At 38.0% G+C, this 13,912-nt stretch overlaps 1 protein-coding gene across 1 annotated transcript in view; it reads right to left on the bottom strand.

The window, feature by feature from the left end:
- Positions 1-13,912, bottom strand: part of AHI1 (Abelson helper integration site 1) — a 665,760-nt gene that overhangs the window by 391,041 nt on the left and 260,807 nt on the right. Inside the window, exon 14 of the mRNA XM_086925781.1 lies at positions 6,857-6,963. Coding sequence (XP_086781907.1) covers positions 6,857-6,963 — 107 coding nt within the window. The remainder of the gene's footprint in view (positions 1-6,856; positions 6,964-13,912) is intronic.

The following is a 13,912-nucleotide window of genomic DNA, read 5'->3' as shown; positions in this document are numbered from 1 at the left end:
AAACTGTGTAAACAATGCTGCTATAGAGCAAACAAACAAGGGAACTAATAAGGAAAAGATGAATGATACAGAGAGCAATGGATATGTTGATACTGCCACAGGCGCTGATACTGATGCAGAGACTTTAGAATTGACAGAAGCAGATAAAGATGATAATAATAAAGAAAAAGACAAAGCACAGTCACAGATACATGCTCCAGATTCAGAGGGTGCAGATTTAATACTGATTATGGACACAGAGCCAGATTTAAGTGGCGCTGAACTCAACAATATGTGTAATCACACGAATCATGAAACTCTGGATGCCAAGGAAATAGAAGTGCTTAATATAGTTCAGGGTCACGAAGCAAAGGGACTCTCTGGAGAATGCACAGAGGGAAATAACGAGAAACAAGTGGAGTCTAATGATGAATATGAGGAATTGATTGATGAAGAAGAGAACGCTGGGGTAGGCTCATCACAGGATGAGTGGAAAACAGTGTCGCGAAAAAAAGGAAGAGGGAAGGCTAAAAATAAACTAAAGAACAAGAAAAATATCAATCCTTCTACTCTCTCCTCGGCTATAACCTATGCAAATACTAGAGGCAAACCAATTATAGACGACAGCCCTCTATGCAAGTGGATTCAAGCCAAAGGAGGGGTAAAATCAATGGCTCTACGATTATCAGGAAACAGCTCCACGGGTCCGCCAACTCCATCACAAGTCGACCAAGATCAAGATCAAGATAATGCAACTCCGTCTAATCCTCTAAGTCAACCAATTTTGGATAATTCCATGGGAACAAAGAGCCCCAACGAAGACATCAATGTCAGAGAAGGAACTACCGAAAAGGCTCTCAATTCTAATGATCTCGCTGTTATGGCTGACATGGCTAAAGGATCAGGCCACTTCGCGAAAGCAACTTCTCAGGAGGCTTCACACCATTGGCGGAGATCCCCTCTTTGGCCTTAATCTTAAATATGCTGACCGAACAACGGCAAGAAGCACAGCAATATTTTTTGCAATTGAAAGAGGACAATACAAAGACACAAAACTTGAAGTTAATAGCAAAATGAATACTATAACTCAAGAAGTAGAAGAGCTACAACATAGAGTTGGGCAGATAGAAGAAACCTCGGTCAAAACTGAGCAGATGAAGAGATTCGGGCCCTACAATTTAAAATCGAGGACATGGAAAATAGACAAAGAAGACAAAATCTTATACTTTTTGGGGTTCCAGAAGGAGCGGAAGGGGCAGACCCCCGGGGAAACATAGTCAAGCTTTTCCAACGTGCATTCCTGGATCTCGCGGACTGGGATTGGGACTCTCAGTTACATAGAATTCACAGGTTACCATTAGTTAACAGAAACAAAGGAAGCAAATTCCCTCATCCGTTTTTGATTTATTTTGGAAATTTCCTATTGAGGCAGGCTGTTTCTCTAAAAGCAAAACCTAACTCCCCCATTGTCACAGAAGATGTGACTTTCTTTGTTAGGTCAGACCTCTGCAAGACTACCATGGAGAGACGATGGAACTTACGTCAATTAATTGACTCCTTTAAAGCAGCAGGGGCTCAGGTTTTCCTTCAAGAACCTGCTTGCTTAAAAGTTACTAAAGCTGGCCATACGTACTACCCTCAAGTGGCTGCCCAACCAACGGTAGCAGGTATAAAGGGGGGGTGTTTTCCTTTGGTACGGGGGGGGGTGGACCAGAATTGAGGAGGGAGGGAGTGGGAGAGGGGGTTGGGGGGGTAAAAATTAAAAATGGCATGACAAATCAAAACGAAGATAAATCGCTAAAAGCAAGACATAAAATTAACAAGAGTGATAAGAAAGGGGCAGTGATTTTTGATATCATTAATATTCAAAAATGACGTACTGTAGCTGTCTTGCTTGGAATGTTTCAGGCCTGAATAATAAGACTAAAAGAAATTTAGTTTATAAAGAATTGAAAATGTATGATGCACATTTGGTTATGCTAACTGAAACAGATATTTGTTTTATAGACAAAAACTTCTGAATCAATTGGGATATGAACAAGTGGTTTACACTACATTAAATGCACCAATAAGAGGGGTTGCAATATTAAAGAAAAGACAATTGCGGGGAGAAGACATTAAAACTGCGGCAGATAAGGGGGGGGCGATGGGCAATCATGCAAATGCGGATAGGAGATTGTATTTATGTTTTTTTGTGCTATATACGGGCCAAATAAAGATGAGCCACGCTTATTTGATTGGCTGAACATAGAACTACTATAATGGGAGGGCAAGCTTACTTTGATGGGAGACTTTAATTGGGTATTAAACTACCAACAGGATGCAAGGAAGAAAGGGTTATCTTTACGTATGCGCAAAACAAGAGCAGCAATACTGGAATTAGCAAAAATACATAATATAAAAGACATATGGCGTAGTCTACATCCAGGTGTACCAGGATATACATATTACTCATCTCCTCATAAACTATGTTCCAGGATAGATTTGGTGTGGGCTTCAGATGAATTAATGAGCTTAGGACATATGCAGATTATGCCAAAAATCTCCTCTGATCATAATCCTATTATTTTCACGTTTGAGTTAGCCCCAAGGGTAAAAGCGGTGCGCCCTTTTACTTTCCCAAGATATTTATTATCGGACGAGGTTTTTGTAACATCCCTCAAAAAACACATAAAGGAGTTTATCACATATAATATGGATACTGCTAATATTCTATCAGTATGGGATGCCTGCAAGGCCTCTATTAGAGGAGTAGCACAACAATATATTTTCAAACAAAACGCAATAAGAAAGAAAGAGACAAAGGCCGTGACGGACAATATCTTACATATTGAGAAACAGCTAGCTGACAATCTTAGTGCCGAGGTAATGAGCAGGTCAGATATCATGATATTGGAAAATAAACTTATGATTCTACGTTCAAATATCAAAAGCTCTCTTAGAGAAAAAAACAGCTGTAAGATACTTAAATATAAACTCTCTCAATACGAATGTGGGGATCGAGTAGGAAAGCTTTTGGCGTACAAGGTGGCCGATGACCGACTTTCAACACTAATTACATCTATAAAAAGTCCTAATGATATTCTATAGTCGCAGCCTATACAAATAATGGGACAATTTGCTTCATACTATGAAAAATTATATACCCCAGAGACTGGGAGTATAGAAGATCAGATCCAATCCTATTTAAATGATAAACTCCCGGAAAAACAATATTTAGATCAGGATAACCTTGATAAATTGGAAGAGAATTACACTATAGAAGAACTACGTTCAGCAGTGTTTTCCCTCCCATCTAACAAGGCGGCGGGGGAGGATACACTTCCAGTTGAACTCTATAAAATTTGTGCGGAAGAAATGCTACCCCTCTTCTGCTTAGTCGTGAACTCTATTAATACAACAGGAAAGGCTCCGGAATCCTGGAAAACGGCTAAAAACATGTTTTTCTTGAAAAAAAAAAGCCACCGACTGAATACGGGTCATATAGATCCATTTCTTTAATAAACACTGATGCTAAGGCTTACTCTAAGCTACTAGCAATGCGATTGGCACCTCTCATGCCATACTTAGTTAATGAACAACAACATGGTTTCTTAGTTGGTAGGGACACCACCACCCATGTCAACATGGCGATCACGGCATTCGATGTAGCAGCAACTAATCTCACGCCACTCGGCATGATACTTTTGGACGCAGAAAAAGCGTTTGATCGAGTGGGGTGGGATTATTTGTGGAAAGTGCTAATTCAGTTTGGTATTAAAGAGCGGTTACTTAGAAGCATAAAGGCCATTTACAGGGATCCCAATGCTAAAATTAGTTATGCTGGTTACTTTCACCTACGTTTGCAATTTCCAGGGGACTAGGCAGGGGTGCCCTCTCTCACCCCTGCTTTTCGCTCTCTCAATAGAACCCTTAATCAATGCCTTGCAAAATCAAGATAAGATAATACCGGTAAAACATGAAAATAAAACTCTTAAAATAACTGCATACGCAGACGGCCTAGTTATCTACACCACAAATGTAACACATGCACTAACTGGAATAACAGAAGAAGCAAAAAACGTTGGCGACATTTCAGGTTACAAGTTAAACCTTAATAAAACACAAACTATTATGAATTACCAAACTAATCAGGCAGTTACAGGAATCTGTAAATCGGCCGTGTATTTGGGGGTGAAAATCTCTTCCAAAATCAATGAAATAAACAGATTAAACTACGACCCCTTACTAAAAGAAGTGACCATGTTGCTTAAAAAATGGCATAAAATCCCACTTAATGTCTTGAGTCGAATCAATTTGATTAAAATGAACATTTTGCCTAAATTTCTATATCTTTTCCGTTCTATCCCTCTCCGAGTTAACAATTTATTTTTTAGGAAATTAGATGGAATCTGTAGCAGTTTTATTTGGAGCTACAAAAAAAAATCTAGGAGCTCCATGGCCATACTAAAATTACCACTAGAAAAAGGGGGATTGGATTTTCCGGATTTTAAGTCTTACTTTTTTGCATAATTTTTAGGTCGTTTTAAGAGCTTACTAGACAAAAATCAATTTTTCTTTTTCTACCAGTTTATGCTAGGTACAAACTCAAACCAATTCTTAGCAAGAGTACAAGATCCTAACTTTTTCAAACGGGTTAAATTTAAGACAGCAAGAGATGCTGTAGGTATTTTGAATTTGATTTTTAACCATTGCGATACTTCTTTTTTTCATACAGACCTACCACTTTGGGACAATCCTGGGCTACCCGCTATTTTCAGCGACAAGATGGGGAGGGACTGGGCTATTTATGGAATTAAGATATTAGGCGACTTATATGGCTCAGATGGCTTCCTTCCGTGTCCAACTTTACAATTGCTTTATAATCTGCCAGGAGCAATGACATACAAATATATGCAAATTAAGGATTACTTAATACGGAAAATGAAGCTGACAAAAGTAAACAGCTCGGACATCTGGGGCTGTTTGTATAGTACGAAAAAGAAGTCTCTAATTAGCATGGGCTATAAAGGTCTTAGTCAGTATAAAGCGGATGATTGCCTAAGATTGTCACAAAAGTGGACGTCGGAATTCGAAATTAATGTGACACCACTGAACATCTCAAATGCTTTTATTAATATCAATAAATTAGTCCATTCCTCTAGCTTAAAGTTACAGCTATACAGGACGGTCAGCCAAATATACTACACTCCATTAAAAATATCCAAATGGTCACAGAACAACTTAAACAGTGACCGTACTAAATGCCCTAAATGCGATCTGGTGGCAGCAGATCTCATACACATGATTTATTCATGCCCTATGCTTGCAAAGTACTGGCAAGAAATACAAAATACTCTATTTCAAAAACAACTGATTGATACTTCACTCACTGCACCTATGGTACTACTCTCACTACATACGACGGAGAATAACAACTCAAGCTGGCTAAACATAGCTTTGTCCTGTGCAAGATTGGTGGTAGTTAGAGCTTGGATTTCACGGAATCCACCTTGCATGTTAGAGTGGTTGAATTTACTACATTAAATTTATTCTAGGGAAAAGGCCCTTGCTAAGGGCAGAAGCCGAAGGTCTGTAGCTAAAATGGAAAAGATATGGATTAATTTTGTATAACTTCTAAAGGATATAAGCTGTATCTCTTGCTTTCACTATATTTATAACTTATGCGGATCAAACCTGGATAGCTTTTTTTTCTTTTCTTCTTGTACTCTTTTGTTTCTTTCCTTTTTTTTCATCTCAGAATATGGGCCTATGTTTTATTATTTGATGTATATGCTGAATTTACGATTTATCCCTGCTATCACTCAAAAGTGTACGTTTCAGAATATGTATTGTATATTTTTTTTTACTTGCTTGCCAAATAAAAAATTCAAAAAAAAAAAAAAAGGAAACTGAACAGGTGCATACATGCTTCTATTCCAAAAACGGAATTGTTATCTCCATTGTGCGCTTGTAAATCATTTATTCTTTCACATGTCAATATGCCTCTGTATAACATGTATTTTCTTTTATCTCTAGGCGTTGTGTCCTTTTTTAGGGTGGCTCATACAGAACTAGTTGTAAATAAGCAACAATAAATAAAACATAAGTTTAAAGGCACAAAAATGGTGTTTCATCAAACCCACCTAATTTCAAGTAAAGCTTCATGTTGCTAAGGACAGTCTATAGGAAGAAACAGGCAATTCAGGCCTTAAAAATATTTCTCACAAGCACATTCGCTAAAGCTGCATTGGCCTAGGGTTCTAAAAACAGTAATCTGTGCATGGAATGCCAACATTCCATCTCACAGAGACAGAAGGTAAAGACTTGCAAATGCGGCTTGTACATATCTTTGGTGAAAAATCCTCTTAAGCTATGGATGTTGTCTGCTATATTAGGAGACTATGAGCCTCATTTAGAATTTGGTGGAACGGAAGCTTGGTCAAAAATCATCCTCTTCATTTTGAGGTGGGAGAACCACCAGGTTTCTGACCGCAGAGCCTCAGCGGGATATACAAATGCTAACTTTGTGTCTTGAGGTCACAGGTACGGAAGACCTCTTCCAAATATCTATTAAAGGGATGCCTCTCTAAAAGGCGGAAAGGCAGGCACATCCTATAGTCCTTTCTATTGCATATAAGTGACCTTATCATAAATATATCAACTGCCCGAAGTGTCTTCTGAACTGATAGCCTATTACATTCTTTTAATAGAATTATTTTGCTGAAACCGCAAAGGTGCATTATTAAAGTGCAGTCGCTTCAAACATACGTATGCACCACATCTGCATACAAATATGCATCAAAGAATTCTTCAAACAGGTAAGAAGGCTTTAGGGACACACTAGTGGCAGTAAAGTAATGTGTATATTGAGAATGGCAATAAAGAAAATAACTACCTGCTTAATGCTCCAGTGCTGGACCGGATTTTTTTTCGATGATCCACTGACAAAGGTATTCCATACAATGACGAGTCCTGAGCTGTCCCCTGAGAACATATGAATCCCTGTGAAAGACAGCTTGGATTTATTCCCAATTTGTGAAATAAATATTGTTTGCAAAAGAATGATAAGCTAAAAAGATGTATACACAGTAAATTACAACAAAAGATAATGTTCCTTAAGAGTATCATGGGGCTAAAAAAACAATATTCCTTGATATACCTAATTAAAAAAACATGAAATTATACACAACTCATGTGATGCCATTTCTTTTTTACTTGGTTTGCAAAATTTGGGAAAAACACTAAATAAAATGTTGCATTTGGAGACAATATTATGGTTTATTATAGAACTGACATGATTTGTGAAACCCTTAAAAATAATAATAGCGAACCCAAACATTCTTATTTAAGATTACTCTACAAAAATCCCTATGATATTAGAAATCCCCACATTGGCAAAACATAATTAAAAATATATTTGTGAAACAAGGGTACGTCATGTTGTAGAGACTGCTGTTTTAGTACATCAGTTTAAAAATCACTAAACCTATTTAAATAGGTTTCAGTTGTCATCCAAGACTAATTTTCTCTTCCGATGGGCACAACTTTTTTCCTAGATCATTTCGGTGCTTATCCCCTCTTAACTGGAACAAGCTGCCTCCGAGCCTTAGGTTGGAGGCAGCGGAAACCAAGTTCAGGAAGGACCTGAAAACTCATCTTTTTGGTATGGGCCTAGGTAAGCTCTAAATCGTGCCCCTTGCTCTTCTTGCGGCTCGGCGGCCTCTCACTACAGCGCGCGGGGACACACCAGCTGGTGTAATCAGGCGCTCTATACATCTTTGTATTATTATTATTATTAATATTATTATTATTAGATAATTGATGTTGAAAGATACATTTCTTCTTCTCTGAGGGATCTTTATCTTTTGCTGTGACCTTTTACATAGATTTTGCTTGACAGTAAAAAGTTTTCAAGGTTAATCATTATAATATCAATGTTAATAAATGTATTGTTTAAGGAAGAAGAAAAGAGGTTTTTATTGAATACTTAAGCTATATATTTTTTTTTAGTTCAAATCTTTTTTATTGAGCAATAACAAAAACGAGAGCAGCAATGAAGCATCAGTAATTATACAAGCATATTGGAGTTATGCCGAAGACTTAAGCTATATAACAACAACTCTGGCATAGGTGATTTTGGGGCAGCAGTGTGCAAATGTATCACTTTCTACGATGATAATAACACATTTACATCAAATAACTTGAGCTGTTCCGTTCAGAAAATATGTATTATGAAACTTATTAACATTATTTTGCCCAATCAAGGGTAGAAGGTCCATCACATTGTCAGCGCGCCTCTGTGAATTTACAAAAGACTAAAATAAAGTCTTACCAAGGAAACCGGTAATCAGCAAACCATTTAAATTTAATAATAATTATTTTCAACAACTCAATGAAAAGAAACAACCTATCATTTTCTAGCATGGACACACTCCTGTAATTTAAGAAAGAGGATTAAGAGGAACAATCCAATCACAGGTCAATTAGTCTTATAGATACTGCACAGAAATTCTTTGCAAACTGATGCTGACGCTTCCACACTGTAATTGAGGAAAATAACATACTGTCACATCTGCAAGCAGTTTTTAGGGAATCTACAAACACTTTGGACCAAATGTTCTGTTTCTTATTACTTATTTGGAAGGAAGTTATTATTAGGAAGGGTCACCTCTATGTTGTGTTTGTAGATCTCAAGCAAGCGTTTGATTACATCACTCGCACTAAACTATGGGCTGCACTAAGGGATCTAGGGCTCCCCAATAGTTTGCACAACTTTTAAAGAGCTTGCACCAACATAACTATGCTCAGGTTCGGAGGAACCAAAGTGCCGAACTTACTGATAAGATAAGTGTGCAAAAGGGAGTCCGCCAAGGTTGTGTCCTAGCCCCAACCCTAGTTTATATATGAACGGGCTAATGTATGCATAATGTGACTGTGGGGGTGACCCTCCCAAACTGGCAGGCAGACAAATTCCCGAAGTCCTATTTGTTGACGATACGTTGTTGATCAGATAAACACCAATGGGTATGCGGAATGTATTAAATAGGTTTGTAACAGCTTGTATTGATTTTGGCCTCGAAAGTAACTGCACAAAGACTACATTTACGGCCTTTAACCCCCATCGTTCCTTTAAAGGGAAGTTGAGGCTGGGTTCAAATACACTAGAACAAGTCCAGGTTTTTTATTACCTATGGGTTATAGTGAACAATAACTTGAGATGGACCGACCAAAGCCAAAAGAGTAGTCTTGCATTTCAGCATGTCAACACCTCAGTTGTAAAAAACTCAATCAATCTGTTTATCACCCTAGCTCCCCAGCTATTGAAATACATTGAGCTAGAAGTTTTGGTGTTGCTCTTTATGGTGCTGAATTGTGGGTTATGGAACAGACAAACTACCTAGAGCGGGTAGAAAAAAAATTGATACGATCTCTAATAAATCTTCCAATTAATACACCATTATTACCTGCATGGCTAGATCTTGGGATAAAGGGCATTAAACATATTGCGGTACTGAAGGCTTTGTTGTTCTGGGTTAGACTACGGACTAGCAAAGCTCAGATCCCAGTCAAAAAAGCCGTAGCTTAAGTACAAACTCTCGACAAAGCAGCCGAACAGGTGAAGAGGTGCAGAGAGGTTAGGCAATGGCTGTTGAGATTGTGGCTGAGGGATATGTGGGAGGATTCCAAATCACTGATGAAAGAAGCTGTTCCTCTTTTAAAGGCAACATTTTGGGTCCATGTTCAGGATTTCTGTTTTAATGATGCAGCACTGGGAACATTAACCTGAAGGTTCCTATATTTTAAATGCATGTTTTTATTTGAAGCCATTATGGATGAGATTGAGCCTCCTCATGCACGTGCACTTTATCAACAATTTAGGTACGGAAGTTTGCCCCTGAATTACAGTAAAAGCAAACAGAAGCAGGCTACTGTAACCCCAATGTGCCTTGTATGCAGCCTTAGCCCTGAAACAGTAGACCATTTTATGTTTTTCTGTCCCTCCTATGCAAAAATTAGGAAAAACTGGATAATACCGGTTTGTAGTCTTATATCATTTATGCTTCCAGCTGAAGCTTTGAGATGTTAAGATCAGACACAACAAAATGGCTAGTGTTCGCATTTACTTTTCAGTCATTAACTCGACTAAGTAATTTGGTTGAAATATGAATGTTATCAGGAGAGGTTTCTCTTTTTTTTCACCCTGAATATACACAGTATTTTTTGGGATAGGCTGAAATCTGTGCAATATGGTCTTAATCGTAGGGTGGCATTTACCTAAGAAAGCGGTCACACGATTTCAGGGCAAAAATACACCAATATACTAAGTGTTAAAATATATTTTGACCTAATTACATTTATCCAAATGTTGCTTGAAAGTGCATATAGTTAATTTCTGGAGAAGCTGCCTAAATGTATTAGCAGGACAGGTAGATGAACACAAGATGGAGCATGGGCCAATGGTGAAAGAGTCTAAAGCCAGAGTAAGAAAAGAGTTTCATAGGGTGAGCAAGAGTAGATTTTAGAGATATGGTAGAACTGATAACAACATGTACAGACAACTGACATTAAGTAGCCAAACAAACAGGAATAGAATATAAAACAATAATAATACTGAACAGATAACTGAATACAGGAAGACTGGGGAGCAATAAGAATACAAGCAAATGAATCGGAGGTATTTTCCCTGGGTCTTTAGGCAGTCATAGGTCACTAGGCGGAATGCATGGTGGGTATTGTCATGTTCCCGGGCCTCAGATGGTATTGCAATCCAAGTGGCAAAATAACGGTCTGGTATATACATAACTGTGCAGGCAGAGAACCCAAGGTTTATTTTAAGAGTTACCAGTATACGCTACAGGAGCAGCCACACAAACCCAAATTGGAACCTGGGCATAAATAGATATGTACAACAACGTCAAGAAGAGATCTACCTTTAGACAAATTCAATCAGTTATGTGATGTATTCACTAAACCACTGTACAATTATTGAAAGAAACAAAGACAATGTGAATAATTAGAAGAATTTGTAAGAGAAGTTCAATCAGAATTTATAGACAAATGACAATCAAATTTGAAAGAAGTGCTCAGCGTGGAAAGAGAACACGCAATGCTAGTCGCAAAAAAAAGCTACAAAGCCCAGTATATGATCAGAAAGAAGGAAATGGTGACAGACGTTACAATTGAAATTGCAGCTGATGGAGCAGGACTTTGCTAAAGAAATCTGCTCTAATGAACACCCCTATAATACGTACTAACAGTAAGTAGTGTTGGAATGAACTAATGTGCACAATTACACAACACACGGGAAGCTTGTTTCAAAATATGCATAAACTAACCAGAATTAATGCATAAATAACGTAAATGGAATAATATTGTGCTTAGAATGAATTAAGAAGGTCTGCATGGCAAGGCCGCATGTGCATTCAATAAAAAGCAAGACGTGGGTTGCTTTATCCTAATAAATGTTGCAGCTTTTCTGCTTGTGCTATACTAGGCTAACCGTTAATATGAAGTAGAGCTAAAGTGGATGGTAAACAGTGAAAATTGCATTGTCACATAATTAATAATTGTCCGTTTTCCGTTCTTTTAGTAATGGACGCGTTCTCCATCTTTTAAAGTTGGCTTAATCGAGGGCGGGTGGAATTAGGAGTGAGCAGGAACCATGTGACCACATGGCTGAACTGCTGTGCAAAACTGAAAAAGCCTGACCTGGTGAAGGACAGAACTTTGAAAGCCAGCCAAAGCCAGTGTCATCGTGGGAACGGAACTTGCAGTCATTGAATTTATTAAAATGTACAATAAATTGTTAAATGTGTACTCATGAGAGAGAAGAGGTATTGATGACTGTATAAAACTTTTATTGAGACAATGGGGTAGTCAAAACTAGCTGATCTCACCATGGGGTGACATCTCACCCCTAGAAATTAACCAATCCCTTAGCTAGAAAATGTGAGCTTAGAAACAAATGTGGGATGGACATATATAAGAATAGGTACTTTATGGGTATGGTTAATGCGGGGTTGGCTGAAGTTGTCAGAGAGAGGGATGCAATGCTGTTCGTCAGTTTGCAGAGAGGCCTAGCTGTTGCTGTCCTGTCCCTGTCCCTGTCCTGGTTGTGAAGACTTTGATCCCTGACTCTCGGTTCAGGGGTCTCCCACTGCTGCTTAGGCCTGGGTGGTGGTTTTCCCTTACAGATCCCATGGGTTTGTATCTGTTCTGACTTCGCATTGCAGCATTATTTTGCAGTTGTATTCTTGTCTCTGAAACTGTTGACTCTTCATTTATCCCCTCCAAATTGATGATCTAAAATCGATATATTTTTGCTTGTATCTAATGTCACTTTATCTATCCACTCTTTGCAACGTATATTTGAGATAAATGATAGTTCCGTTGTTGCTATGATTAGATTATTGCTCTCTCTCTCTCACATGAGGTTTCCAGTATTTGAAATTATGAATGTAATCACTATGAGCATTTATTATTACTAGATAAAATTATAAAATCTCACCAAAAGTTAGTGGTTATTTCAGCCAGTTTCAATGACTAATGTCTTTCGAAAATTAACATTGCCATCAACTCTTCAACTAATTGGTCCATTCACAGAGTAGATGAAACGTCGATTAATATTTGTTCAATACACAAAAGTAAAGAATTTTTAAATTTTGTGCCCGAGTAAACAAGAGTAAATTGAAGTAAAGTTAACAAACTTAACCCCAGCACATCAGGGATTTGGGTGAATGTATATGGGCCAAAGTAATGTACTATTGTTGAATATTTATCGCTGATCAAATTTTTGGGTTCACGCTGGATCACAGCGTATGCAATTATCTGTAGAGCTCATATTGTGCAAAAATCTAAATTCAGTTCTTCACTATTGGGGTATACATCAATGGCATTTAGACCCAGACGTAAATTAATGGTCAACATCAGGACAAGGGAAAGTTTGCTAAGAACAGGAGGTGTGTCTTTGAATGAAACTTGAAACAAGTTCAGGTTAAAGGATAACATGACAGTACACCTAATGCTAAAAAGGGAATAAACTGCCCAGATAATAACTATATCCAGATTATTATGCATAAGGTGCACAAGTGATGAGTTAATAACTGTGTGGACATAAGGAAGTGAAGTCTGCCACTCACTGGGTTAGTGTTCATCCAAAAAAAGGACCACAGTATCAGGAAAGAAAGACTAAACAAGCAGGAGAAGAGGGTAGACGAAAAAAACCTGAAGTGAAATAACATTTGGATTTATTAATATAAACCTGGCCGCACTAATCGAAGACATAAACTGAATGTGCAATCAGAGGTGTTACTTCAACAAACATTTGGTTTTATTTAAGGGAATAAAGGCAGTTAATATGATGATCAAGAAAGAAAGCAAAAGTTCATCAACACCTCTGAGGACCAAGATAGAACTCCAAACAATTCTATTGAACTTATACAGTTAGGTGCTATAGTGCAAGAAAAATGTTATCATCTGTGACAGAGATTGCAGATCATCAACAACGTTCAGAAATGCTCTGGCATTAATTCTTTTAATATAGAATTCCTTTCCCAATGGAGCTAGGTGCCAGTCAGAATGTTGCATACTATCCACTGTGCTATAAATATGACTTAGTTATCCAGAGGCCCTGGAAAGAAAGTGTGTTAGTTTTAAGAGTGCTCGAGCAGAGGTTGCTGGGATCATGCCCAAAAAACGAAAAGCTCACCCAGCAAATGGGGACCTAGGTATTTTAACCCATAAAAGGCAGCGTACATTTTGATATGGGGAAACTGGTCCAAAGTCAATGGCCATTTTGTCCAGTTATTAGGCCACATGGGATCTAATTAACAGGGAGAATGAATAATGGTTTAAAGTACCTAATAATGAGGGTGCAGTGATAATTACGAGTTAGAAGGATCATGTAAATAAGTCCATGACAACTGCCAAACGGTTTATGCTTCCTGCAACA

Source organism: Lissotriton vulgaris, chromosome 6 (genome assembly GCF_964263255.1).
Source record: "Lissotriton vulgaris chromosome 6, aLisVul1.2, whole genome shotgun sequence".
Classification (NCBI taxonomy): Eukaryota; Metazoa; Chordata; class Amphibia; order Caudata; family Salamandridae; genus Lissotriton; species Lissotriton vulgaris.
Note: the sequence above shows the minus strand (reverse complement) of the source record. Positions and strands in the feature narration are given on the sequence as shown.